The 26,890-nt window shown below is 40.2% G+C and overlaps 8 protein-coding genes and 1 pseudogene across 9 annotated transcripts in view; 5 read left to right on the forward strand and 4 right to left on the reverse strand.

The window, feature by feature from the left end:
- The first annotated feature begins 1,383 nt into the window (after positions 1-1,383).
- Positions 1,384-3,128, forward strand: LOC105568434 (probable malonyl-CoA-acyl carrier protein transacylase, mitochondrial). The gene is made up of 2 exons (XM_012024119.1): positions 1,384-2,363; positions 2,524-3,128. The coding sequence occupies exons 1-2, from the start codon at positions 1,537-1,539 to the stop codon at positions 2,963-2,965; spliced, it is 1,269 nt and encodes a 422-aa protein (XP_011879509.1). The 5' UTR covers positions 1,384-1,536; the 3' UTR covers positions 2,966-3,128.
- A 384-nt stretch (positions 3,129-3,512) lies between these two features.
- LOC105568435 (activated RNA polymerase II transcriptional coactivator p15) lies at positions 3,513-4,698 on the reverse strand. Its single transcript, XM_012024120.1, has 4 exons — positions 4,599-4,698; positions 4,143-4,227; positions 3,849-4,074; positions 3,513-3,749 (listed from the first exon to the last, which is right to left on the reverse strand). The coding sequence occupies exons 2-4, from the start codon at positions 4,194-4,196 to the stop codon at positions 3,667-3,669; spliced, it is 363 nt and encodes a 120-aa protein (XP_011879510.1). The 5' UTR covers positions 4,197-4,227; positions 4,599-4,698; the 3' UTR covers positions 3,513-3,666.
- A 384-nt stretch (positions 4,699-5,082) lies between these two features.
- On the reverse strand, positions 5,083-8,473 carry LOC105568436 (pre-mRNA 3'-end-processing factor FIP1). The gene is made up of 4 exons (XM_012024121.1): positions 8,223-8,473; positions 6,530-7,447; positions 5,895-6,235; positions 5,083-5,783 (listed from the first exon to the last, which is right to left on the reverse strand). The coding sequence occupies exons 1-4, from the start codon at positions 8,400-8,402 to the stop codon at positions 5,663-5,665; spliced, it is 1,560 nt and encodes a 519-aa protein (XP_011879511.1). The 5' UTR covers positions 8,403-8,473; the 3' UTR covers positions 5,083-5,662.
- Positions 8,474-9,239: 766 nt separating this feature from the next.
- On the forward strand, positions 9,240-11,244 carry LOC105568437. Its single transcript, XM_012024122.1, has 2 exons — positions 9,240-9,626; positions 10,033-11,244. Exons 1-2 carry the CDS (start codon positions 9,427-9,429, stop codon positions 11,141-11,143), a joined length of 1,311 nt encoding a protein of 436 aa, XP_011879512.1. The 5' UTR covers positions 9,240-9,426; the 3' UTR covers positions 11,144-11,244.
- A 684-nt stretch (positions 11,245-11,928) lies between these two features.
- On the forward strand, positions 11,929-12,915 carry LOC105568439 (39S ribosomal protein L52, mitochondrial). The gene is made up of 4 exons (XM_012024123.1): positions 11,929-12,089; positions 12,247-12,316; positions 12,512-12,644; positions 12,710-12,915. Exons 1-4 carry the CDS (start codon positions 12,044-12,046, stop codon positions 12,872-12,874), a joined length of 414 nt encoding a protein of 137 aa, XP_011879513.1. The 5' UTR covers positions 11,929-12,043; the 3' UTR covers positions 12,875-12,915.
- Positions 12,916-13,010: 95 nt separating this feature from the next.
- Positions 13,011-17,604, reverse strand: LOC105568440 (odorant receptor Or2-like). Of its 2 annotated transcripts, XM_012024125.1 has the most exons (7): positions 16,956-17,604; positions 15,998-16,267; positions 15,072-15,543; positions 14,681-14,780; positions 14,117-14,236; positions 13,584-13,739; positions 13,011-13,457 (listed from the first exon to the last, which is right to left on the reverse strand). In XM_012024125.1, exons 1-7 carry the CDS (start codon positions 16,978-16,980, stop codon positions 13,404-13,406), a joined length of 1,197 nt encoding a protein of 398 aa, XP_011879515.1. In that variant the 5' UTR covers positions 16,981-17,604; the 3' UTR covers positions 13,011-13,403. The 2 variants fall into 2 exon arrangements, with proteins under 2 accessions (XP_011879515.1, XP_011879514.1); XM_012024124.1 differs by having other exon boundaries at positions 13,435-13,739.
- Positions 17,605-18,705: 1,101 nt separating this feature from the next.
- On the reverse strand, positions 18,706-21,793 carry LOC105568498 (annotated as a pseudogene).
- Positions 21,794-22,556: 763 nt separating this feature from the next.
- On the forward strand, positions 22,557-24,574 carry LOC105568441 (proteasome subunit beta type-5). The gene is made up of 5 exons (XM_012024127.1): positions 22,557-22,762; positions 23,269-23,425; positions 23,505-23,717; positions 23,917-24,150; positions 24,384-24,574. The coding sequence occupies exons 1-5, from the start codon at positions 22,619-22,621 to the stop codon at positions 24,464-24,466; spliced, it is 831 nt and encodes a 276-aa protein (XP_011879517.1). The 5' UTR covers positions 22,557-22,618; the 3' UTR covers positions 24,467-24,574.
- Positions 24,575-25,406: 832 nt separating this feature from the next.
- The window catches only part of LOC105568443 (death-associated protein 1), a 4,070-nt gene continuing 2,586 nt past the window's right edge, over positions 25,407-26,890 (forward strand). The window contains exons 1-2 of the mRNA XM_012024130.1: positions 25,407-25,621; positions 25,847-25,946. Of these exons, the coding sequence (XP_011879520.1) occupies positions 25,570-25,621; positions 25,847-25,946 (152 nt within the window). The 5' untranslated portion in view covers positions 25,407-25,569. The remainder of the gene's footprint in view (positions 25,622-25,846; positions 25,947-26,890) is intronic.

Genomic DNA, 26,890 nt, shown 5'->3' on the forward strand with positions numbered 1-26,890 from the left:
ACTCGGGTTATATCGTCGCTATATTAGCAAGATTACATATCATAAATATATCAGAGACATACTTTTGTTGCTGACATTCTGTAGTACAGGTAACATACATGTATGTTACTTGTTACATAACTCGTTACCTCGTGATACTTGCTATTATGTATTTTATACATATATGTTACATTACTGTGTTTGCTGGGATGATTCTTGATACGCGTTTGCGACAAGTACGGGAAGAAACCGCGATCAACCCTAGCGGAAAATATTTCTATAAATTGATTGACTTTTCTAAAGCCCAATATCCACGATGCTAAAACTTGGTCCAAGTTCTAGCATCGTGGACACAGGCCTTAAGGCCCGGTTTCACCAACGCGAGTTAATCTAATCGGTCGGTTAACTTTCAGGGTGCCAACATAAAACTTCTTTATTAATCTAATTTTTTGGTATCAATTTTATGTTCGGCTGTTGGCACCCTGAAAGTTAACCGACCGATTAGATTAACTCGCGTTGGTGAAACCGGGCCTAACACTTTTTAAATTTACGTAGAATTTCTTAGATGCTGGCAGTTATATTTAATTTTTTGTACAATTTTGTAGAATTATTTCCGGCAGGGACTCTGTGAACAATCGATAGTGTGAACAGCGATCGATATCGTCACGTGATCACCGAATCCTCGCGATTTTCCGTGTCTCATAAAGCTTATTACACAATGCCAGGCAACAGGCAACAGGAACAGGGAATAGAATTTTTGAAGCGTTGGATTCGTCGGAAATTTTCTTCCAACCAATCCAACGCGTTAGAAATTCTATTCCCTGTTCCTGTTGCCTGTTGCCTGGCATTGTGTGATGGGCTTAACTCTTCATACAAAGTACAAACGATTCCTATAAGAACTTTGTTCAATTTATCTATTCCGGCTAGACAGAAAAGTAATTAATTAACTACAAATAAACGAGTGACTCGCAATTCTTTTCAATTGCACTTCAAACGTCATCACACGAAATACAAACGATTGCAAATAGAAGTTATTTTAAAATACGCTCATTTCCAGTCAAGTGTGAGCGAATCTTCAGGGTGCTTTCACATAGGCCGGTATTCATAGTCGATTCTTATTTCAGTATCATCTTAAGTGTTGTCTTAAGACGCTAATACGGCTCTGTGATTGGTTGAAAACACATTAAGAGTATACTTAAGATGATCTTAAATATAAGAACGGACTATGAATACCGGCCATAGAGCGTAAATTGCGTAGCGTAACCTGCGTATCACCAATCACAGGATCATGCTGATAGAACCGTTTCAATAATTCCGTTGAACTAGTCCTGTGATTGGCGATACGCAGGTTACGCACGCTACGCAACTTACGCTCCATGTGAAAGCACCCTCAGGTCGACACGAGCCGCGGGACGTGCGCGAAGACCAAGCAAGCGGCACACCGCACACGTGATCGCGAGCCAACGTTCGAACCCATGACAACCATAACCTGACAGCCATAACCGCGAATGGAGTTGGTCTCGAGTCGCATAATCTGAATTAGCGCCGTTAATCGCGATGCTGTCACGAACGATGCTCCAACGAGCTCTGACCGGCAGAACGGCCTCCTGCCTAAGTCGCTTGTTGTCTCTGAAACAGGTAAACAAATTCTCCGACTCCGCTGCCGCGCGAGATGAGAGCGGCGGTGAGTCGCATACCGGCGTGCCGAGGGACAGGCCTGCTGCCAGTGACGTCGAGATTCCTTCGGGCGAGGAGAACGTGTCCCGCCTTCTGAAGGACGCTGCCACTTACAGCGACGCCAACGATAAAAGCTGGTCGACGAGCCCTTACCCGGCCGACGTCCCGACCTCCGTCGAGGAGGTTGCCAAGCCTCAGATCGACCCGTTAGACACCTGCATCGTGCTGTTTCCAGGACAGGGCACCCTTAAGGTCGGCAAGGTGCAGAAGTACTTGCGCTTTCCGCAGGCGAGAGAACTGTTTGAGATAGCCAACGAGATTCTGGACTACAATCTGCTGAAGCTCTGCCTGCAAGGCCCGCAGGAAAAGCTGGATCAGACCCGCTTCAATCAGCCTGCCACGGTGGTGAGTTCGCTGGCTGCGCTGGAGCAGCTGCGCGAGGAGAGGCCCAGGGTATTCGAAACGTGTAAAGTCGCCGCGGGCTATAGCGTAGGGGAACTGACCGCCCTGATCTTCTCAGGCGCCTTATCCTTCGAGGACGGCATAAGATTGGTCGCCGTGAGAGGCAACGCGATGCAGTACGCCTCCGACAAGTGTCCTCAGGGAATGCTATCCGTCTATTGTACTCCGGAGGCTAAAGTATCACAGGCATGCAACGACGCGCAAAAGTGGGCGCAGGATTGCGGCGTAGAGGTGCCAGTTTGCCAGTAAGAGTCGTTTCCTCCATTCGTCAATTATGCTCTCTTGTTGCACATTAATATAATTCGTGTAATCGAATTGAATTACTGTAAATTTGAGCCCGATAGCTTATTAACACCTAAGAGATATGTGATATTACGTTAGATGTTACAGAAAGAATTGTTGCAGGGTGGCGATATATCTGCACACTCAATCCAAGATCCTGGCTGGGAATACTCAGGCTCTCGAGTACATAGAGAAGAACGCGAACAAGTACGGGTTTTCCAAGTTAGCCAGGCTACCGGTGTCGGGTGCATTCCACACGAAGCTGATGGAACCGACGCTCAAGTCCTTCGGCAAGATGCTCTACACGATAGAATTCGATGACTTTAGATGCAGAGTCTTGTCCAATTGCAAGGGGCACGAGTACGGCAATACCAGGTTAATTAGAAAATATTTGATCAAGCAAATCGTGTCACCTATTAAATGGGAGCAGAGCATGCAGCTGCTGTACAATAGACCAGAGGGAACCGCCTTCCCACGGACCTTCGACGTAGGATCAGGAGGGAGAATGGCGACGATCTTAAAATTAATTAACGCAAAGGCGCAGGATCACTGTATAGTCGTCTAGTCTCTTTTATATTTCTCAACCATCGACTTTCAAGAGAAAGTCGCCTTCCAGAGTCTGAAAATATATTTGAAAATGTTACTTTGTACATACTTGTTGATTAACTTTATTATTCAAACTGTGACTTGTGAAAATAAAGAGGATCAGAATTGTATTAAATACGAAAGATGCTGTATGCGTTTAAATTTATTAAACACTTATTTAAATATAAATTTGGTGCATTTTTATTAGCGAATGAGTAAATGAAAATTTTATTTATCAACTATGAACTAAATACGGCTAGACACGTGGTCGCGATTGAACGCGCAAAGCGTTTGCGCGGTGACGCTAAAACTTATCGTAGTCACTAGAACTTTATCCTCTTCACTCAAGGCTCGTGTCCACGATGCTACAACTTTGTTCAAGTTGTAATTTCGAGAAATGTGTAGCCAATTAACTTGCAGCTTTTTCCATAAAAGCTGCAAGCAGAGAGAAGGTTTCTCTCTGGTAATACATTTTTTCCTTTGAGGTATATTTTCGAAATAATACACTTACATGTTATACAATTTTTAATTTCACAGAATAACTTATAATCTGGTACTTAAAAAAAATACACAACAGTTGCATATTTTTCTAATTCGCAAATTGAAAAACCTGTGAATGTAATACAAAACGAAATGAAAGAAAAGCATTTTTTTCAATCAGAATTCGTAAGAATTACAACTTTAACACTTTGACTTCGCTACTTTATCCACTTCTTCCACAACCTCCATGAACTTTCGCCATTGTGGCATAGTTAAGCATATACCTATAAAAATCGTAAAAATATTGTAATATTTTTGATAAAATTTCTTGTTTCACAAATTGATTAAAAAAATTATCCATTGTCTTTGCAAAGACGCGTTACCTTTTTTCCCAGGTTTTAAATCGCCATCCTTGTCGTAATACATCTCTCGAATATCGACGTAATATTTGCCTTTGAAATTTCTTACATTTACTTGACGATTGTTACCCAACTCCCAAATACTGTCGTCATCAGTTTTTGCTTTCTTCTCTGGTTTCGTCTCGTCTTTCGCCGCTTTATCATCTACATCCCTGCCTCTCTTCGGCGTTTTCTTCTTCGACTTTACTTCCTGCGGAATAGAAAATAACGCAGGCATACAATATTACAGAAACTGATACGAATGTTTAAAAATAATACCTCCTCGCTGCTGCTGTCGTCGCTGTCAGACAGATATTCTTTCGACTTCGGCATCTTCGGCTCCAAAAACGCAACAAGACAGGCTCTGAAAAAAGAAAAATTCAATAAGTACCGCTGTCGAGAGAGACCGTTAATAAACCATTAACGTAACGTAGACTTTGCTAACAATTTTTATCTGTCACATATCTGACACGACAATGTTACGTAACAAACAAATTTATCACTTTCATAAAAAATGCCTTTTATGTTTGGAAATACATCATTATTTCGTAGCCGTTAATGTACATACATTCAGAAACATAACCCAACTTCTCGGTCGAGCTATATTTGCATGAATCGCGCTCCTCTGCAGATATTCGATTGCAAATGGAGATCGCGATCAAGTGCTTTATTACCGCGTTTATCGAATTGTACAGTTATAATTATCGCGTGTAATTGTTACGGAAAATTGCGTACCAGTTTATCCCTCGGGTGAAGAAATCTCAACCAGCTCAGATGATCTCTCGCTAAACTACGCTAAACGGCCGAATCAATTCCGCACATGCGCAGTAGTGCAAATGGTAGCAGACGGTTACAAGCGCGACTGCGCGACATTCAAATAGACGACAAACAAGCGAGAGCGCCTTTAGGTCCGAGCGAGACGTTGGTAGCCCAATAATTGCAATTCAAAATGTCAATTCATATACCGTTTTCCACTTGTCCTGCGCGCCGGTTTCTTTTCGGACATAACACAGTTTCATTTAGATAGAATCATTGTCGTCAGTAAATTTACATAATAAAATCGATAAAGGACTTCTAATTGTTTTAAAATGCTATATATTTAGCATTCAATACCTCCCCTCCCCGTATTGTAAAGAAAATTTAGATTACAATTATTGGGCTAGGAACATCTTGCCAGGACCTAAGGGCACTCTCGCTTGTTTGATTTATATCGTAATGGTTCTATTTAACTCTGATTTTATTAATATTTTCGAGCGATATTATTTAAATCTAATTTCAACCCAAAGCTCGGCGGTCTTGCCTTAACTTCCGCATTGACAGAGTATAAAAATCTCTTTAAAATATAGCTTCATCATATTCTCTTCTTCGATCGCATTTGCACGCGGAAATTAAATGATGAAATAACAGAATTTCACATTGTGCTAGGACACGACAACAAAATAAACAATATCTTGCTTCTAAAAGACAGATTTTAAACATAACACAACGTAGGATTTTTATCTTTCCTATCTGTGATCTCCCCTCAATCTATAAATTCAGCCAGCCTTTATTGTTTGCATTAATAACTTACTCGTGTCCAAAATTACATCATTTGTAACTCCCGCGAGAATCGATATACACTTTATTTCTTGTATATGACACTTAATAATTTCTATATCTTACAATTAGCTTCGTGAATAACTTTACCGATACGTGCATTCTTCTCGATAACAATGGGAATATTAAATCTTGTCGCTTGATTCTAAAGATGCCTTCCGACATTGTAAATTAACACAGTAAGGTTTTACGCGTGCATATGTTTATTCACTTTCTTCCTTGGAACGCTCTCTATCCGAGCGTCTAGATTTCTTCTTACGCCGACTGGGACTTCGCGATCTCGACTTGTGCCTGCGAGATCGTGACCTTGATCGATGCCGATGTCTAAAAGATATCGAAATGAATTAGCATATATTTACGTATAATAAAAATTATACCATACGTAGCATCTGATGTACAATAGAATTCTGGATAAAGGAAAAAACAGATTATTACCGGTCTTTATGTCGATACTGAGACCTGGATCTATCGCGCTCTCGATCCTCATCTCGCGTCATAGAAGAGTCCCTGTCTCTATCGCGGTCCCTCATCATGGAATCCTTCTCCCTATCACGATCGCGGTCTCTGTCCTTGTCCCTATCTCTACTCATAGAATCCAATTCTCGATCCCGATCTCTGTCCCTGTCTCGCTCCCGGTCTCTGCCCTCCCTCTGATCGCGCTGCATTAAAGGAGGAATGGATGTGGGTGGAACCATCGTAGGTATCGTCTTAGGTCCCATGTCTTTGTCGTCTTCACCTTCAGTCATCGGGATCGCCAGATTTGTCGGCTGCCATGTCTGACAAAAGACAAAAAAAGAAAGGATAAGTTTAGCTTTACTTTTCCAGAATAGTGTCAGTGCACTGTCAAATTTATAGACCGGCATTCATAGTCAGATCTTATATTCAAGACCGTTTTGAATTTATCAAAAGATGCTGTATGGAACATTTCATTGACCACCAAGTATCTGAAGATGATCTTAAGACGGTCTGGAATATAAAATCGATTATCGAGCATTATATAGCTTAAAAATTACTATACATATGACATTAGGTAATTCTACTCAAATCATTTCTAAACAGTGTTTTCTTACGGGATCATTGCCCCACTGGTTGTCCTGCGTGGGTTCGTAACTCTGATAATATGGGTCGGCTTCCGGCATGTAGAACGGCGTCGGTTCTCCAGCGTATCCCGGCGGAGGCATATCAAACGGCGGTGGCGGCATTCCTGCTCCGGGAGGTGGTACACTCATGTCTGGAAAACCAGGCTTTCTCGAATACTCCCTCCTGTCGGCAGTCATGACCTGTATAACGTTTCCCTTTGGTGGGGATTTATCTAGATTTCTTCTGGAGGCTAAGCCAGAGCTTCCTATAACGTCAATAGTCCCTGCCATTTTCCTTCCGGGCGGCGGGCCTGCCCTCTTAGGACCCATAATGCCGGAGTACTTGCTGTTGTCGTTGGTTATCGCCACCTGAGGCATCCGCATACCACCCGGATTGCCGCCGCCGCCGCCCGCGTTCAAGATCAATCCCACGCCAGATTCGCTTCGCATCCGCTTCTGGCGTTCGCAATACGCTCTCCAGGTGTCCTCGTTGAAGCCATAATTGAAATAGTCCGTGATATCCGCGCCAGGCTGTCTCCACGGCTTATCCTCCATTTGATCCAAATTAAACTCGTGGGCCGGTATCCCGTTGATAACGCCGATCGTCTCGAATTCATCTATACTGAACTTTCCCGACTGCTTGCTGAGCTTGTCCGATACACCGGTCGTGTTGGTCAGCAGTCCGCCTCTCTTAATATTTAAATTGCCGTACGCCGGCGTTGATTTGATATCACCGATAACAACGTGTACGTCGTCATCGGAATCGGAGTCGCTGGCCGCCTCGCCGTCCTCCTGACTAGAAGCGTCCCTCGTGCCATTTTTGTTCGCGTCCGCGTTCTCTTCCTGCGCGTTATTCAACGAGGAGGATTCTTCGTCACCACCGCCGAGGGAGTCGGTGACCTCTTGCATCTGTGCAGAAAAACACACGTGACTTAAAAACAATACTGAGATGTGCGAAAAGGCTAAATACTTTTCGGACAAAAGAAATGGATAAAGGTACAATTTACACAAACTATGGCTCACGATCAATGTGTTTCTCTTTCTCTTCTACTTGTACCTTTAAGATCTGAGCAAAATGACCATGACTGTCTTGTGTCTTAAAAGTACAAGCCCATTCTGCTCAGATCCTTAGGATTGTAGTTATCTTGTACTCTTAAGTCGAGTGCTTTCCAGTAATGTACACAGACGACACTGTGTAACACAGTGAATCGTTTTATCATTGTTGTTTGCCAATATTAAACGAGGATGAAATGATTATTTGTACTACACTGTGTCTCTTACTGGAAAACACCCAATGTTTTAAAGCTTTGTCTTAAAGTGACGCACAATAACTGTCTTGTGTCTTACGAGTACAAGATAGCTACTCTGCTAAGGTCCTCACGACTTGAAACACAGGAGTCACTGTGTGTTACTTCGAAAGTTCGAACGAAGACTTAAAACATAAAAAGTCTTAAGAACACAAGCCAGTCATTCTGCTCGGGTCCTTATTGTTTATTTTCAAGTGCCACGAACAGGTTATGTCACACCATCGAAGCAAACGTGCACATTTAATCGAAGAATCGTACGTGACATGAGATATCAAGTGGACCGAGTCTTCGAAATCGAAACGAATGTAAATTTGTGCATGCTACTCCGCGGAGAATCGATCGTAAACGATCGAGAGAGGTTAGGTCGCGCGCGTTACCTCGGACGGCGTTTCATCAGCACCCTCCACCTTCTGATCCTCCGGAGGGTGCGAGTTCTCTTGAGTCTCGGCGAGTATCGAGTCATTCTGCTGAACCTCCAATTGAACGTTAGTCGGCGTGTATTCCTTGCCGTCGGTCGAATCTCCATATAACCACTGATCCTCACTTTCGTCCGCCATTTTTCCTACCCGCCTGCTCCTTTTCACGCGCACACCGAGAGTGACGCTAGGGAACAACGGCTGTCGCGTGCGCGCACGCGGGGGGACTCGAGGAGTTCGCTCTTTGCGCCACCTGAACTTTCAAGAGTTTAGGGCCTGAGCGGGTCACGAGGCAGGGCGCAGCACTGTTGTTCCCCCACTACCACTGTAGTGGTAACCAATCACAGTCGAGAACGCAAGGCAATATACGCGAGCAGCAAATCCAATCTGTTGATTTTCTTAAGGGGACCACACACTTTTGCATAAGTGCATAAGCATATGCATAACGAATTTGATTGGTCCATTTCCTTATGCGTTTGCTTATAGACCAATCAAATTCGTTATGCATATGCTTATGCACTTATGCAAAAGTGTGTGCGATGGTCCTAATATATAAAATTTACATTGTAACACATAAAATTTACATACACAAAAATTTTCAATAATTGGAGCACTTAATTGCAACAGCATATTCCTGAGACTAAATCAAGTTAAAAAAATGTCCTGTACTGCTTTTCCCTCTGACAAACAGTTATCGAGATATCATAAGCTAAACATTGAAAAAGTTATAAATTTTCTTTTGAATATCTCAAAAAGTATTAGGCAAATAAAAAAATGTTTCAGACAAAAGTTGTTCATATTAATTAGTATAATAAATAATAGGGGGTTCCATTTAAAAAAATTGAAGGTGTTCTTTACGTGACCTTCGAATGACTATCCAAGGTCAAGTCAATGGCGCCACCTTATGTCCCCCTTCGAACCAAACAACTGTTGTTTGAAACGTTTTTCCGTATTTTTCATATTTTTGGAGATATTTGCGTGGATAATGTAAAATGAGATATTTGCGTGGATAATGTAAAATCCTGTATATGGAGTTGGGCTTTAATTAGCCTAGATGACGCGCGTGTAGCTCCATCGGCTCGGCATCAGGGATTTGTTTACGTTGTTCGCGCACAGGTTAGAACTGTTAGAAGATCAGAGGATAGAAGCCACGTTGGGCTCCACGATGAGCGAGATCAGGACGATGACAACGATATTACGCAGAATGTTTAGCAGGAGAGCAGCGTCCCGGCCGCTCGCCGGTATTCGCAACAAAATGCAAGTGATGAAACAGGATGAACCGGTTGATCATTTCGACGCGGAAGACGTAAGCGAGTTCGAAGCGGACTTTATGAATGTTGGTGTGAGCCACAAGATGCACGAGAGGTACGTTGGTGTCTGCGCTTGCACCAAGGTTCTCTGCAGCGCATTCAATTGTAATACAATTTCGCGTATAAATATGTATTTTTGTATGACAATATTTAACTTTGCTTCACGTAACCTAACCTGACCTTTGCTTGCCTACATTAATTATTAAGGCCTAATCTACAATGCGCTTTCTGCATCCAGAAACATTGTATTTTATATAACAAATCAAAGCGCTTAAAAAATTTGTCGACAGTGTACGATTGTACAGTGTATAATGTACAATTATAAACTTGCACAAATTTTTTAAACGTATTTATTCACTACAAAAACACGTTGTAGATTAGGCTCAATTGTTGGGAATTGCAACCACGTTGACTATAATGAAACATGTCAAACTGATCTATTAAATCTATCAATCTTTCAGAGAGATGCAAAGCAAGAAAGAGCATCTTAAACGCCGAATCGTCGCGCACAAGTATTTCAAGGAGAGAGAACCGCGTTTTATCACATTCGCGGAAAGGAAGATGATTTGTAAATTGCACAATCACAATCCCGACGAGTGGACGGCGGAGAAGCTCAGCGAGAGTTTTCCTGCCTTGCCAGAGACAATACGGATGATTTTGCGCGCCAAGTGGTCACCGAAATCCGTGGACAAGGTTATGCAGTACGACAACGTGGCGATTGCAAATTGGGAGAAATTCCGGGCGGGTAACCTTGTTCTGAGTCCCGCACTCGGCGAGCATCTGACGAAGTTCAAGGACAGGAAAATTATTCGGACAGATAGAGATTCATTGGCGGAGCAGTTTGTCTGCAAGCGGGAGTTTGAGAAACCAAGGAGCCAGTTGTTCTCTAGTATTATACAGACTTATCTAGATGGAAAAGAAAGCGACGCGAAATTGTTACCGCAAGAAGATAATTCGGGCAAATTGGCAGGACAGTCTAAAAATCAGAATTTACTGATTGCGAGTGCCACGACCGACAGTCCCGCTGCTGTGAAAGAGAAATTTTTCTTAAACAAGAAGCAATTGCGTACGAATTCAGAACAGAAGAAATTGGATGTGCAATTTGACAAGAAGGAAGAAAAACGACTTACGTTCGATGAATTTGTGAAGGCGAAGCTGAAGGATATAAACCAGGAGTCTCCGGAAGAAGGTGTCACTCTAATGAACGTGTACAGGAAGCAGGTGGAGGCCAGTCAAAGTACGCAAGCTGCGCAGGTTGCCACAGCGTTTGACAGTGCGGCGCCTAATGCCAAGGAGGATACCTCATTGAAAATTGTACGACAAGCTGACAAAGACGTTTCTATATTTCCTAAGGATAGGAATAGAGATTTCCAGATTATTGGGGCGGATGACAATCTATTAGATACAAGCATCAAAGTGTGGAATAAGAAAGTGGATGTAGATCTAAACTATGCTAAGCCAATAAAGATTGCGAAGCATCTCCACCAACCGGGCATGACGTATCGGATCAGCGATTGTTATTACGACGACGACGGGGAGTTTTTATATCGCGTTCCGGGTGTATACAGCTGAGTGCCTCCTCGTAGAGCTGTTAATGTACATACATAACGACAGATTTAGATGTAATATAACTGATATGTGATCGATATGTAGTAAAGGAAGATTGTGACTTCTCATGTTGGTTTATTATTTTATTTATGGTACCAAATATATAATTATATGTATATATAATTACACATCTTGAAGTTTTCATGTATACACAAATGTTTATTAAAATTGAAGTACTATTGCAACAGCATATTCTTGACACCAAATCAAGTAAAAAAAAATCCGGTATCATTTTTCCTCACGATAAACAGTTCTCGAGATATCGTATGATGAATATTGAGAAAGTTGCCAAGTTTTCTTCGAATATCTAACAAATTATTAGACAAATGTTTCAGGCAAAAGTTCCAATTAATTAATAGAAAAAGATGATATAATAAGAAATGGAGGTTTCCGCGGTTACAGAATTCAAGGTGACCTCCACGTGACATTCAAGCAGCTATTCAAGGTCAAATCAATGACATCTTATGACCCCCTTGAAACCACACACAACTTTTGTCTCAAACATTTGTTTCTAAAATGCATAGTTTTCGAAAAATTTAGGGGTTTTCATACTTTTTCCTCACTCTGTATAAAGTAAGAATATTAGAGAATATAAGAATAATAAAAAAAACGAACAAGAATATAATGAATATAATATGAATGTAAAAATATTATTATCTTTTTGCTGATATATTATGGAAAGGAGAAGTACGGGAGTACGAGAGTGTAGCTGGAAAAAAAACAAACGTTTTATATTGGTAGCACTGCAGAAGCAGTGGCGGTGAGGTCTACTGTGTGGAACCTAACCTAACCTATTCACAGGCTTTGCAAGAAGAAATTAAGTAAATGTTATTATCCAATTAATGTACAACATTGTCGTCAAATATGATATCGACTGCTAGAGCTGTACTTCGTGTCGAACAACACATAAGTTAGTATTAAAGAAGAAAAAGTTATTGTACTTGTAATGTTTACTCGTTATCAAGTTTATCATCTATTGATTAGGTTTCTAATGACATAATTACTTCTTTCTCGTAATTAGCGACCACATATTATCGATGATATTTTTATATTATTCGTTGTTACAGATTACAGTATTGTGGTTAAAGGGTTTCATCAGTCCTGCGTACAATACTTGGACCAAAGGTGGAGACAGAAGTAAGATTTTTGAAATTATTCGCGTTTAGAACTATAGAGCGTTTATGAACATTAATCTGGCATGTCTAAAATGTATGTGTCTAAGTTTGTTGCACAACTGTACGTAGAATGTCACTGCGCACTTTAGCCTGATGTTATTTTAATGATATCGGTAAACGTATGATTTATAATAGTCCGATTGGCATATCTTTTTAGACGTGGATTAACGAGAAATCCAAATACTTTTGGTCCGCTGACAAATTTGCCGGACTATATATTTAAAGATGGAAAACCCACGCCTCTTGGGGTAAGACAAAAAGCACGCTTGGATAAACAACGTGAATATGCGGTATGTAAAACAAATGGAGATCATTATTTTTTATGAAATTCTATACTTACCGCATCGATTTCCAGGCAAAGATTATCAAATTAGTATCAGAGATAGATCATGCTGTTGAGAGACATCATAGATTGAAAGAAAAGGAGAAACAAGAAAGACAACAAATTCTGGATAATAAGTTGAAACCCAAAGGAGATTTACTGCTAAAGAAACAGTCAGATTTACAATTAAAAAAGTAGCTTTTATGATAAGAAAATAATATACTTGTTTAAATATTATCTTATATAATTCTTTTTCTTTATCCCGTTATTATCCATTTTATCCATGCTATCGACAGGTAATGAATCAAGTGTGAGATTAGCATCTCATTTTGTAAAAACTCGTTAATTGTTCAGTTTCCTTTTTAATTGTTTTAGAATTCTTGATACATTAAACAGTTCTGGCTTAACGTGAACTTGGTATCTCAGTTTGTCAACCTTTTTAATTTAGAGGCCAGATTATATTTGTGTAATGTACCAAGAACTTTAGAATTATTAAAAAGAAAGGAAACTCAATAATTAATGAGTTTCCACTCTCAATAATTAATGAGACGCTTTACGCACACAAGAATCAATATCATCAAATTGCAATATTGCAGAAGCATGATGTATAAAGAAACTATTTTTTTAATACAATTTTCTGTGTGATACAAAATTTATATAAACGATATTTTTAATCTGACACTGGTACATACTGAACAAGCGACTAATTTACCCTCTAATTATATCGTTAATCTTGTTTGGCAAGTAACACAGATATATAGCCTGCTGATGTTTTTAGTAACTGAAACATTAGATCCTTTAAGGACATAATATTTAAAAAATATAAAACAAAAACACCGTAATTGTCTCACGATTCCAGTAAAAGAGAAAAGATTATTGCACGTTTCATATGTTCCACAGAACTCACGTTGCAGAACGTGGACATTGTCATCGGGAATGTTTTTCCTGCTGTAATATTGAGTGGTTTCTTTGCACGGAGCATGATGAACATCAAATCTTTTACTGCCTTTGGCTCCAAAGTGTACCATATGTACTCATACGTGGCGCGGTGTACTTTATCCGACTGAGAAAATATATACATTTTACATACACTAATTGATCGTTGAAGAATTAATTCAGAATGAAGGAGAATGGGATTAATTATTAAAATTATGCCACACTTAATTATAGAGAAGTTATATTTATTGAAACTTACATATCTATTGATTAATAATTGCAGAACGTACGATTTTCATAATTTTTACTGCAAATTAAGCCTACTAAATTTGTGGCAATTTATTATTACATGGCTTCAATAACATATGATTATTTGTAGAAGTTTATTTCCCCGAAAATCATGCAATAATTCGTAAATATCTTTTATTTGCAGTTAAAATTTTAAAAATATTCCAAATTATACCTAGTATTAGACGATTTTGTTTTTAAAAAAGTTATACTTACTTGAGTCACAAGTAGTTCGCCGACCGCACAATAAAGACATGTATGCATTAAAACAGCTGCACTCGCGGATATGTACCAAATAAATTGTATGAACGACAAGCGACCACCTTGATTAACAACCTGAATCAATGTAAATATGTTAAGAAATTTTTCTATATAAAGGAAAATTCTATATTATGAGATAGCAGATTTTCAACGTTCAAATTCAATCACAAATCTTTTTTCGCAACAATTACACGATTTAACAATAAATTTTCCACTAAACAGATTTCACTCCAAGGGCAATACATTCATGGTGGAACCAACAGATGACGCCTATTAATTTAGCAGAAACTCCGCTATTTCATATTAGGAGCATATCCCATAATAAGGGACTTTTCTCTATATGTTATATATTTCATCAAGGTATTTTGTTGATTGAATTTCGAAAATTATTGCTTGAAAAATTATGTAGCAAAACAACTATAAACGCAACATCCATCCAATTTAGTCGATATAATTAATCGACTTAATTAACAACACTAATTTTAGCAAAATGGCGCCTGTACGATTATTTGTACTTACGTTAATTATTAGAAATCCTTGAAGACAAAATAGTATGGCAAAGAAGAATAACAGACCAAGCAGCATTAAATTGAATGTGTCATCAATAATTTCTACACATCTGCAAATTACATATAGCGTAAAATGAAGAATGTGATAACACATGTGAAACGTTCTATGGAATAACAGAGAATTGTCAATTCTATATTCAAAGGTTCTAAATTCTACATTTATGGTTTATTTCTAAGAAATTTAAATTAAATCATGAACTAGAACTGTAAGTCGTGGTTTATTTTTAACAAATCAAACTTTGTGGTGATATATAAATTCTCTAGCGAATTTCTTTAAAGAAAAGATCAAGTCCAGTCGATCCATTCGAACACGACACTCGTGAGCGTTTTTGACGCAGAACCTGATCAAGCGGATGTGATCTTTCACGTTGTACTTTAAAACCGCTTTGAAATCCGGATCCTTTCCCAGATTCAATAGTCGCAGATGCAGGTTTTCCATCTGGCCGCATATATGTAAGATCAGAAGTCCGAGGAAGTTGTCAACTGCGGTATAAGAGAGACCGGACAGAGACAGTCCGATTATTTGTATAAAGTACGTTAATTCGTATTTCGGGCTGCTGGATATATCGTGCAGATAATATGTTTGGATCAGCATAGGCTTCCCAGCCGGGTCGGTAAGATTCGTGATATGCCTAAGCGTTCGACCAGAAAAGAAACAGCTGATGGTCACCATCAATGTGAGAAGGATCATGAGTATTCCACATATGGCTAGCGAGCGGATGATTCTGGCATGCTTTAGCATGACACTTCGCTCTTTTTCTAGCTTTATTCTCATCCAGTCTTTTATAATCATGTCAACCAACGGCGATAAAGCTAGGAAAATCATGTATTTTCGGTGTACATAGAGGAAAGTCCCCTATCATGAGGTAGGCTTCTGATATGAGATAGCAGGGTTTCTGCTAAATTAATAGGCATAATCTGTTGGTTCCACCAGGAATTTATTGCCCTTGAAGTGACATTTGTTTACTGCATAATTCATTGTTAGATCGTGTAATCGTCGCGAAAAAAGATTTGCGATTGAATTTGGACGTTAAAAACCTACTATCTCCTATTAAAATTCTATCTCATAATAGAGGACTTTCTTCTATATACACGAAATTATTCTTCTATGGCATTATCGCGTCCTCAATCTTGATGGTTGATTTTAGTAGTATAACATTTGGTAAAATTGTATAAAAATAGGAAATTCATTTGCATATAAGTTCGATAAAAGAACAACGAGAACTCTAAAAGACTGAGGCAATTAATTCGTTGAGTGATAAAGTACCTCTTTTCTTGTACCACATGATGAAGACTTTCAGTATCGCTATGAAAAGTGGCAGGGTGTATTGTAAATTATCTATCATCAGTATCATATCACCCCATACTCTGATTAGCGACACTACTGCCGGTATTGTCAATACGAAAATTAACATGATGATATTCAATAGCAGCCAAAAGTTCGACGATAATTCTGCATGCTGATCGTTAGTCTCCTCCGGCCACAAACCGATGATTTTCAGCAGGTAACGGTTCAAACCAATCGCCCATTTTAAATCTATGTAATCATATACATATATTAGAATCCTTTGACGACTTGAATGTCACATTACACTGTAAAACTACTTCACATTTCTCTTAAAACTTTTCATATTAAAATATTGTAAGAATATTTTATTCGCGGCGAATATCACTTTACACTAGACTGTAAGTTCGTGTATGTTTCCATAACTTTACAGTACAAATCCTGAAAATTAAAGGCAATAGACATACACAATTGTAATATTTTTTAAATAAAAATCTCATTTTCTAAATTAAAATATTAAGTACCTATACATATAAGATTGACATAAATTTACAGACTTATATATTATTTTTGTACAAGAATTAATGATCACAGACTCAAAAAAGAGAGAGAAAGAGAGACAGAGAAAAATATTAAATGCATAAAACAAAAAATTTCAACGCTATAAAAATAATGTATTTATTTCCTAATTGCCATGTTATGGAAGCAGTAGATTAATTAATAATAAAATACGAGGTATCATATCTGCAATGTGATTAAGAAAAGAGTACGTTGCCAGTGTCGAGATTCAAAATGTCTTTTTTATTCCTCTCGTTCTTTCTCTTCTCTCTTACAAGTAGACACTTGAGATAGTAATCTTAAATTATGTGACAAGACGTATATTATTTTATATTAAATCAACGTTTTGTAAAAATTGTTAACTAATATCGAGATAGAGCACCATTATATTCGTTTGAACGATCCATTGGTCAAAGGCTTACTGGTCTTCCTTCGTCTACGATACTATCCCCACTTTTTGAGGCTTATTATCACGCATGCTTCCGACGAAATTCTTGAAACGCGATACGTTGCACCGTCGTAAATATTGCAGCAGCCAGAAAGAACATGGAATATTATCGTCTTGTCAAAGTGTTCATTTGGCGAAAGGGTATGATGTATAAATTATAACGACGAGTGCGCAAAAACGAGTTCAATGATCGGAAGAACTATACTTTTTACGTTTCGCTTATCTCTCCTTTCGCCGGCGAAGATCTTGCAGATGAACAGACGCAACCGCGGCGTATGAGAAAAAAACTTCTTCCGTTCGTAATAAGAAGACAAAGCGAATCAAACCGTTGAAAATTTTATTAGAACCGTGGAAAGCGCACAGCTTGCAGATACTTTTTGCTATCGCTAAAAAATTCCGTCGCTGAAAGAGAAAAGAATTGCCGGACACTTTGGCCATGCATTATTAACGAATCTGTAGCGGCGGGGCGTTTTCGTCAGGCAGTCGAGACTTAGCCACGTAACGAGAACGATAGAGAGAAATAACAGTGATAGTGACAATTTATCAGTGCTAATTCGAATTAGAGCTAATTGTAAGATGTGCGGGCGCGAATTTACGATAAATGAAATAACTCTAACAATAAAATTAAAATATTTAAAAGCTATTGCTCTCCGAAATATTATTGTGTGCCACAATGTTCTTTTGTCTTTTTTTTAAATCAATGTACATAAACACGAGCCATGTATAATTCAGATGACATCAAATAATTTTAAAATTATAATCATTTGCAAAGAGACGAATTTCGTGGCGAGTTGTGTGTCTGTTTTGCACATTGGCGAAGCAAATAAGAAAAGAAGAAAATTTTTGTGGCGCATTTAAAAGCTGGTTTGGCGGAATGTTGGGATATGGTTTCGGCATGTGATTTTATCTAATCCTCAACTTGCCTGTTCTCACGAATCTATTATAATATCGGCAAAAGGAGAGAGTAAAATAAATTTGACGACGTCGTATTATACGTTTTCGTGTAGGAATTTCTTCCCGCGTGTGAGGTGTCCGTATCGATACAGGGTGGTACCATTCTAAATTATAAAGCTTCTTAAATTCTTAAAAGTTAAATCTTAAATTAGATAAAAATGTTGTTTTATTTAGAAAAAAAAAGTTGATTCGGCTCACACGTGTCGTCGAAGTCTGTTCCCACGCCAAATGTTTGCTCACCGCTTGTAGATTTCGAATACCTTTTCGAAGTAAGGATCGCGTTTGGGTTCACGGAAAAATGTTTTCGTGGTGGCGTAACACCACAAAAATGGCATTCACGAAATTTGCATTTGTAACGCGTGACGATGCCGGAGCGCGGAGACGTGAGTCGCGTGAATGATTTTCCAATGGCGTGCTTGTTATGCAATACTTATCACACCTCGTTCTTTCACAGACTATTTTTACACGCCTCTACGAAAAGCGAGCCATTAATGCACACACTCGATCAGTGAGAATTTATTTTTACGTTGATAATGAAAGTGTCCGTATTATAAAAAGATGTTAATAAAGCTTATAGGAGAATGCTTTTATCGTTCGAATATATATGTAAATTCGCGACGATGTTGCTCCTGACCTCTCAAGACTATTTTATTTTCGTGCAGAACAAGAATACAGCGAGGGGTGCAGAAATGTCTCTTAATTGTCACAGTTAATAAACTCTTGCGAGAAATAAAGGGGCGCAATTTTTTTATTCTTCTGTTACAAATGCGCGATAATGATAAATGCTATTGTTGTCCACAGACGAATGCATCGTTTAATGCGCTGCCGCGACGATCGTGAGATAGGATTTCGTGTTGGCTGCGGCGCGAATATTGATGCTGCCTCTGGATGATCCCAGAGTCATCGGTTCGTCGCATATTACCGCGTAGCTGCCATTGTCGTTCACCACGCTAATGTAATGAAGAACTCCTGCACAAAGGAGAATATTCAATATCAACGAATGCTCTTACAAGGAACCACTTAATATTTTTTAATTCTAAGTTTCATTCATAGAGTATTAATGGCTGGCTTCTTCCTTAATTTCAATGTTCGTCAATTGGAATCAAGTTACATAGATTTTTATTAATATTTTCTCACCATTTGTGACACTCAGCGTTATGGTAGATGAGTGAATATTGTTTGTCGGATTGTTAAACTCGATGACTCGACGGAAGACCGTTTCGTCGGGATATCGTCTTCCGATTTCGAGATTTCCGATGAATCCAGCCGCAGCGTGTGTCTCGGGCACAAGACTTTTCTGTACAGACGTGGCACAGATTTTTCTCAGTAATGTTCTTCGCGAAACTTAATCATATAATCTTTTATTCTGACTGGGAATAAATGTAATATTTGTAAAATTAATAGATGAAAGTCCTCTATTATGAGATAGGTTTCTAATATGAGATAGCAGGTTTTCAACACCCAGATTCAATCACAAATCTTTTTTCGCAACAATTACACAATCTACCAATGAATTTTCTACTGAACAGATTTCGCTCCAAGGACAATAAATTCATGATGGAATCAACTGACAATGCCTGTTAATTTAACTAAGACCCCGCTATCTCATATTAGGATCCTATCTCACCTATCTCATAATAGGAAACTTTCCTCTATTTATAAATAATATTTATAATATTTATAAATTAACTTTCCAGATAGCGTGTATGTCTAAAAGACATCTTTAAGGTGGCATTAAGTTGTCTTTTAAACACGTCTAAAAGTTGTCTTAAAGATATCTTTATAATGTCTTTTAGACATGCATTGCTATTTGGATTTTATAAGTTCCTATTATCTTGCGCCCTAAAAATTGATAACGGTGACTATAAAGATAAAGACCCAGGTCGACGAACGTTGTTTTCCTCTATATCAAATAAGTATTAATAGATTATTTTAATACAATTCCAGATTCTTCGACTAGACTGATGTAAAAATTAAGACAGCAATCGTTAGATATGTTGTATTGTTTCAAAGAAAATGAAATTTACTTTTAGATGATCTAATTCGTATCAGAGATATGTTATATTGTTTCAAAGAAAATGAAATTTACTTTTAGATGATCTAATTCGTATCAGAGTTCAGGATAGGATTTTATTTCACGTGCCGCGTAAACCAGAAAGTACAATACATGAAATTATAAATAGAGCTCCACCTTGAGATCTGACGCGGTTTAAAGCGCGCTCCATTCGACTTTTCGTCTTTTCGAAAAGCCATTTCCGAGTCGTGATAAATTATTAACTCACCAGCGCCGTTTTCGGTACGATATCCGTCTCGGCGAAGTCGACTTGGACATTTTTCGTTTGCGACAAGTCGACGGCGGTAGCCGCCTGCAGGAGGGCCAGGACCGCGAGTGCGAGGACGATCGGACGCGACATTTCGTTACGGTTTGATCGGATCGCAAGGTGTGTCCGTCTCTTTTATAGGGCAGCTCGAGTGATGCGCCAAGGTGAGCGTGCCTTATCTGCACAGCTCTTTTATGATTTCTCCACCGACGGTGGCCCTATCGTCTTTCTCCCCCGCGGAATACAAATAAGAAAAACGCGACCGCGACGGAGGCACGTAATGCCGTCCGTCTGGTTCGTGGGGCTGTCGTAGTTCGACGAATTCTCGCGGATGACCCTCGAAAAGAGTATCGGGCCGTCCATTGGTATTCGAGACGAGCGCTTGACGCCCCAGGTGCCAGTAATAAAAATACACTCTGTTTTTTTTGTGTGTTGGGACCCTTATGGAAGCTATCCGCGTGGCTGCGGCAAAAATAGCGGAGCTTTCACACTCCCGATTTTCGTTTCTTCGAACTCGCGAGCTTATCCGTTTTATCTCCGGCCGTAAAGATTTTTTAATATAAACATTGAATTGAAATATAAAAACAAATATCAAAAACGTAGAAAATCTGCATTTACATTTTCAGAAGAAAGTAAAACTAATGCGTTACGCGAGCAGCGATAAATCTAATTATCCAGATTTTTGGCACGTGCACATATATAATATAAAAATAAAATTATATGTGATAGTATATTTTTTATATAAAAGAATACAGGTTCATAATTGGCTTAAATTATGGTAATGTTATGCCAACACGCAACGGATGTTCTTTGCAAAGAATTTCCTCAACAAAATTTCAGATACATTCTACCATTGTTTAAGTATTTATTTGAGCTGTGTTCTTATCTATTCATTTAATATACAGCTGTAGATGGACGCTACAATTACTATAGTATTCGACAATGCTGAACTATTCAATATCAATCTTTTTGATTATTAACATATTCCTTGAATAATTCAAACATTTAATTCAATCGCTATTGCCATCAAGAAAATAACATTGAAGTATTTTTTATTTTCCCATTAAAAAGACCCTTTTTTCATCAGACTGCGCAAAAGTATTTTTATTAAAGTTGCTCTTCCTCTTAAATGATAAGATTACTTTTCCGAATGGAAATTTTCAAACTCATTGTCAGTAGAGTTATACAAACGGAGATATATGTATAGTAGATATAACATCTCCTATTAATTATTTCTGATTCCATGAATAGTATCAATGTGGATAAGATAAGAATATCGCCAGCAAACAGTAGCATTTTTTTCTAATTGTGTAAAATGTGTTAACGTCTTTCAAATATGGAAAATTAAATTTTACGTGTTGACTTACATCCGAATTCGTATAAAATTGCGACCGACATACGCGCGATTTTCAGACGATCGTAGGATATACTATACCACTCGAGAAAGTGTAAGAAGTATTCGTAGAGGTGTGACATTTTGATGTCATTTTTCGGCATCTTTTGCGTTTTGTTTTTCCGGATTTTGCATTACTTATTTTGATAATGTTTTTGATAATGCCGAGGTCAGAAATGGGCAGGGCTTCAATAAGACGACTTAGGCCCGGCCTTACCAACTTTTATTCGTTCTTTGTCTTTTTCCAACTGTTACTTTAGAAGGCAAAGAACGAATTAAGCCAAGCTTAAAGCTAAACAACGTTGGTGCAACCGGGCCTTAATGTTTTGATGGAACAATTTACGACATTTATTAAGGCTAAATATATGTTAAAAAATGTTACATAAAACATAACATATTAAAATATAGTATGGAACACATTACTGAAATTACACATCATTTTCAGGCTATAAAAGCAGTAACGTGTCTAAAAAAAGTGACGTTAGAAACGTTTACTAAGGAAAATTGCGATTCTTAACGTTCGCTATTTTGCGTGTTGAGGATCATTTTGCGTTTTAAAAGCGTGTTAAAACGAAATTGGGGACTCCAAAATGTAAAGAAATGACATTAAAAACGTTCCTGGGACATTTGGCAATATTTGGCGTACAAGATAACATAAAAATGTCACACCTCTAAGTATTCGTTGCATCGACAGTAACAATTATTTAATAAAGTCGTTTTAAACAGATATTGTTATACGTTGGGGTTACAACAAGCTAAAATCGCCGAGCCGAGCCTTTTGGATGAGCCGGGCATTCCAAATCCTGCGCGGATCTTCGGCGGTTCGATCTCCCCCTTCGATCGCGCGCCCTCGGACGCGAGCGCCTTCTACCGGGAGCCGCCGGAATTGAGGCGATGACAAGCAGTCGACGGTCAACACTCCGATAGAAATGGCGCTCGCCGAGGTTTGTGGCATCAACTCCACCGTCGATTTCGGCTACTCGCGGGAAAAGGACAAGATCGCCGGCGAGATTGAGGCGTACACCAAAAATTTCGCCAACAACCTGCAACTGGCGGTGCCGCCGTTCGTCAATGTAAGCGCGCGACAGTGATCGCAAGTCAAACTTGCAGCATCATGCAGAGCGCACCGTATTTCGCCAACTACAGTTACAATTTGCCGAATTGACGTGGACAATCGCGTAGCAGGCATTAACAACGATACTGACATCGATAATAATTCAATTCTTTCAACGTCCCGCACGATTTCTGTCCAATGCACAATCGGGCATTTCTAGGTTATTCTTACATGAAATTGAGAATAGTCATTCCACAAGGTCCGATTTCACCAAATGTTGCTTAACTTTAATCCTAGTATAATTCACGTTTGTCTCTTTCTAGAGTAACAGTTGGAAAGAAACAACGAATTAAGCTAAACTTAAAGTCAAGCGACATTGGTGAAACTGGACCCGAGTCAGTTAAGTTGGATGGCACGAGGTAAACTTTGCGGAAATATATTTTGTATGTACGCCGTGTTAAAGGCTCACATTTCATTTTGATGAGCTCAACAATTGCTTTACATGGATCTCTCTTTACGTTATAGCCAGCCGAAACTCTTGGCCGCATAGCTCAAGGTACCGACGAAACCGGAAAGAACCTCAAGATCAAGTTCGATCATGGAACCACGACCTTGGGCTTCCGATATCAAGGTGGTATCATCCTGGCGGTGGATTCGCGTGCGACGGGAGGGCAGTTCATTGGTAAAGAGCGCATTGTACATTACTATCTAATAAATTATACAAGTACTGAGAACCGATCAACTCTTACCTCGCTCCTCAGGTTCGTCCACCATGAAGAAGATCGTGGAGATCAACGACTATCTTCTTGGTACTTTGGCCGGTGGCGCCGCCGACTGCGTCTACTGGGATCGAGTCTTGGCGAGGCAGTGCCGCATGTACGAGCTCAGAAATAGAGAGCGCATCTCCATCGCGGCGGCGAGTAAACTCCTGTCGAATATGATCTACAATTTCAAAGGAATGGGCCTGAGTATCGGTGAGACATTGGATCAGCGTTCGAAATTAGTTGCCCTTCCTGGCCCGATTCCGAACGCAACGCCTCCTGTCTTCCCACTACACTCGACCTCGCGAGTCTTGATCGATATCGAGGGCAACTAATTTCGAGCATTGCATTAAGTGAAAACCGTTGACGTTGGAATTCAGTCACGGGATACGCAATGTACGCAATCTCGCAGGTATGATGCTGGCTGGCTGGGACAAACGCGGCCCTGGACTTTACTACGTCGATTCCGAGGGCACTCGTACCCCGGGGAAGGTTTTCAGCGTAGGCTCCGGATCCGTCTTTGCCTTCGGTGTCCTGGATTCCGGTTACCGCTGGGATTTAACCGACGAAGAGGCCTACGAACTTGGAAGACGGTCGATCTACCATGCCACGCACAGAGACGCCTATTCCGGCGGCATAATAAGAGGTCGGTAATTACAAATTAAATTACAAGATACAACATCAATATGTATAAAATGGTCAGAGATGTAAAAAGTCGAGAATGAGAAATGAAATTACAGATATGCTTTTTCAGAGCGAAGGGACAGAATAAAAGATTGGAAATAAATTAAATTGGCAAATCAAATACCTTGACACATGGTTGAGTTTGTGCGATAGCAAGTCATTTGGTAAACGTCAGAAATACATTTTATTTTGCAGTGTATCACATGAAGTCCACCGGCTGGGTGCACATCTCGGACGAAGATTCCAAGGACTTGCATTACGCGTACAAGGCTGAGTAAACCAGCGCTACCGAGCACCTCCTCCTAGATTTAATTATTAAATATACATTGTGCAGATTAATCGTTTATGCAATAAAACGAAATTATTTCTATCTGTGTGATTTATAAGAGACTCGTAAATTCAATCGCTTGCTGTGATGTTCTATCAAATACCATTGTGTAATATGACGCCTATTCGTGCACAATTACGTAATATCAGACGTAAACATTAACACGATTTTGCCTTTGTTTCAACTTTCAATCCAAGGCTGCGGTCAAGCTGCCGCTACAAATGCTTCGAAGCGTTTCTCTTCTCCTTTTATCTTTATTGAAAGAAAGGAAAAGAAGAACACTTCGAAGCACTTATAGCGGCAGTTTGACCGCAGCCCAAGTCGCTGAAAAAGTGAGGGAGAACTTTTCAGAAATTATTATTAGATACATAAAGGAAAGTCCCTTATTGTGGGATAGGCTTCTAATATAAAACAGCGGAGTTTCTGCTAAATTAATAAACATCTGTTGGTCCCACCATGAATTTATCGCCCTTGGAGTGAAATCTGTTTGGTGGAAAATTCATTGTTAGATCGTGTAATCGCTGCGAAAAAAGATTTGTCACTAAATTTGGACGTTGAAGACCCATCTCGCATTAGAATCCGATCTCACTGCAGACGACCTTCTACTATATATTAACATAAAAATATAAAGCGAGTATTTTATTTTCTGAAAAGTGGTCTCGTTTAAAATAAATGGACAACGTAAGCTGAAGTCGCGTAAAAATAATGTAGGAAAATGAAGAATTGACGAAACTCCTCCGTATCTTCCGTCGACACGTAAATCGTTATTGTCGCGCATCTGCTCGCCGCCGCGCGTATGAATATTCGAGACGTGGCACCGCGAGAGGAATCTAAACGGCATGTGTGTGGCAAGCCTCTCGCCCCCCTCTTACGCCGCGGCTCCCGTCTCTATCTATCCGCGTTCGGCGGCGCGACGCACACGAAGTGGATGCCGCTATCATCGCCAGTGGATCGACGACGTAGGGAGAGAGTTGGCGCGCGCTGGCAGCAATCGACGGCGGCATATTGCGACGGGAATTTGCGCGAGGCAGCGATCGACGCGAGGACGACGGGATGTCGAGCGGCGCGGACGAGTGCAGGCTGAAGGGCGGTCATCCCCCGGCAGGTTAGCGATCACCTCCCTCCCCGCCGCGTGCCGTCCGCCCTGCGGAAACTGCGCGGGAAGACGGGCTAGGGCCGCGTTTTCGCGGCTCACGGCCGCGTCGCGTTGCCACCTGTCGATCGCGATCCGATTTCCCCAAGGTCGGGCCCCCTCGCCTTTCGTGCCTTCGACTCCTAATGCCGCGCCGCGCGTCTCCCGCGCGCGCGACTTGCCTCTCTTTTTTTTCAGTCAAGGCGGGCGGCATGAGGATAACGCAGCACAAGACGCCGAAGGACGAGCGCGAGGTGAAGCCCAGCAAGGACGTCGAGGAGAGCAGGCCGTCCAGCAGGTGAGGTAGACCGCGCTCGAGAGCCCCGGCGTTTCCGCGTGTTTTTCTCGCGACGTCACCGACGCTCTCGCCGTCTCTCTTTCTCCCGCGCGTCCGTCGTCCCTCGACGCGGATCCGCGGCTAATCGGCGGCTCGCCGTTGTACAGGCTCGGATTTAACAGACGGCGGACGGGGGGGACAAGGCGCAGAAATTTAGCGGCGTTCGCAGAGATCGAGGCCCGGTTTCACGAGCGTCGCTCGACTTCAAGCTTGTCTCCTGCCAACTGCGCGTCATAGATTCGCAAGAGACAAACCATGTATTCAACTACGATTAGAGTAAACTTGGTAAAACCAGGCCTGAATCGGACACGTAAGACCAAGATGCACGTTACGTAATTTAACAAATTAACAAACTTCGTAAGACTCGTGTGATAAACACAAATTTGAAGAAATAAGGACTGAAGAGCCGTGACGGGATGTTAAATGTCTAAACGGTTCTTATTCTTAATTTGTTGCGGAAAATATTGTGTAATTTAATTCCGATATCCTGAGAGTGTCGTCTATTTTGCGCGGGTGCTATCAAGTTTTTATCCGCCACTTGAGCAGCGACAGAAAGTATTGATAGTATTGATTTTTTTTCTTTTGAATGACTTTCTTTTTCAATAATCTAATCAACGTCCTGAGAACCAGTTGGACATTGCTATCAGTCGATACAGCCAAAAACGGCTGATAAACGACACGTGTTTCTCTTACAATCGCGATCCTTTATTGCCACCGCAAATTCTTTGTAGCTACTTACTGCTACATTGCTTACGCTTCTAATCGCACGTATAATTATTCCTCGCGGCCTCCGCGATTACAAAGCCGATCCTGCCCACGTGCAGTCTGGCTCGCGGTGCGTCAAACATATGGTACACATATATATCGTCCGTTCTTTCCTCTTTATACTCTTACAATTATCAGGC

This window comes from Vollenhovia emeryi, unplaced genomic scaffold, assembly GCF_000949405.1.
Source record: "Vollenhovia emeryi isolate VEMERY1.0 unplaced genomic scaffold, V.emery_V1.0 DF939129.1, whole genome shotgun sequence".
Taxonomy (NCBI): domain Eukaryota; kingdom Metazoa; phylum Arthropoda; class Insecta; order Hymenoptera; family Formicidae; genus Vollenhovia; species Vollenhovia emeryi.

Coding starts and splice junctions, on each gene's coding strand:
- LOC105568434 (XM_012024119.1), top strand. CDS start 1,537: ATGCTGTCACGAACGATGCTCCAACGAGCTCTGACCGGCAGAACGGCC. Junction 2,364..2,523: donor GTAGAGGTGCCAGTTTGCCA/GTAAGAGTCGTT, acceptor GAATTGTTGCAG/GGTGGCGATATATCTGCACA.
- LOC105568435 (XM_012024120.1), bottom strand. CDS start 4,196: ATGCCGAAGTCGAAAGAATATCTGTCTGACAGCGACGACAGCAGCAGC. Junction 4,075..4,142: donor ACGACAGCAGCAGCGAGGAG/GTATTATTTTTA, acceptor TCTATTCCGCAG/GAAGTAAAGTCGAAGAAGAA. Junction 3,750..3,848: donor TTTAAAACCTGGGAAAAAAG/GTAACGCGTCTT, acceptor CGATTTTTATAG/GTATATGCTTAACTATGCCA.
- LOC105568436 (XM_012024121.1), bottom strand. CDS start 8,402: ATGGCGGACGAAAGTGAGGATCAGTGGTTATATGGAGATTCGACCGAC. Junction 7,448..8,222: donor CTGATGAAACGCCGTCCGAG/GTAACGCGCGCG, acceptor TTTTCTGCACAG/ATGCAAGAGGTCACCGACTC. Junction 6,236..6,529: donor ACCAGTGGGGCAATGATCCC/GTAAGAAAACAC, acceptor GTCTTTTGTCAG/ACATGGCAGCCGACAAATCT.
- LOC105568437 (XM_012024122.1), top strand. CDS start 9,427: ATGAGCGAGATCAGGACGATGACAACGATATTACGCAGAATGTTTAGC. Junction 9,627..10,032: donor AGCCACAAGATGCACGAGAG/GTACGTTGGTGT, acceptor TCAATCTTTCAG/AGAGATGCAAAGCAAGAAAG.
- LOC105568439 (XM_012024123.1), top strand. CDS start 12,044: ATGATATCGACTGCTAGAGCTGTACTTCGTGTCGAACAACACATAA. Junction 12,317..12,511: donor GACCAAAGGTGGAGACAGAA/GTAAGATTTTTG, acceptor ATATCTTTTTAG/ACGTGGATTAACGAGAAATC. Junction 12,645..12,709: donor ATAAACAACGTGAATATGCG/GTATGTAAAACA, acceptor ATCGATTTCCAG/GCAAAGATTATCAAATTAGT.
- LOC105568440 (XM_012024124.1), bottom strand. CDS start 16,980: ATGGATCGTTCAAACGAATATAATG. Junction 16,268..16,955: donor TCGTTCAAACGAATATAATG/GTGCTCTATCTC, acceptor ATGATTACATAG/ATTTAAAATGGGCGATTGGT. Junction 13,740..14,116: donor GCGAACTACTTGTGACTCAA/GTAAGTATAACT, acceptor ATATTTTCTCAG/TCGGATAAAGTACACCGCGC.
- LOC105568441 (XM_012024127.1), top strand. CDS start 22,619: ATGGCGCTCGCCGAGGTTTGTGGCATCAACTCCACCGTCGATTTCGGC. Junction 22,763..23,268: donor CGGTGCCGCCGTTCGTCAAT/GTAAGCGCGCGA, acceptor TTTACGTTATAG/CCAGCCGAAACTCTTGGCCG. Junction 24,151..24,383: donor TTCCGGCGGCATAATAAGAG/GTCGGTAATTAC, acceptor TTTATTTTGCAG/TGTATCACATGAAGTCCACC.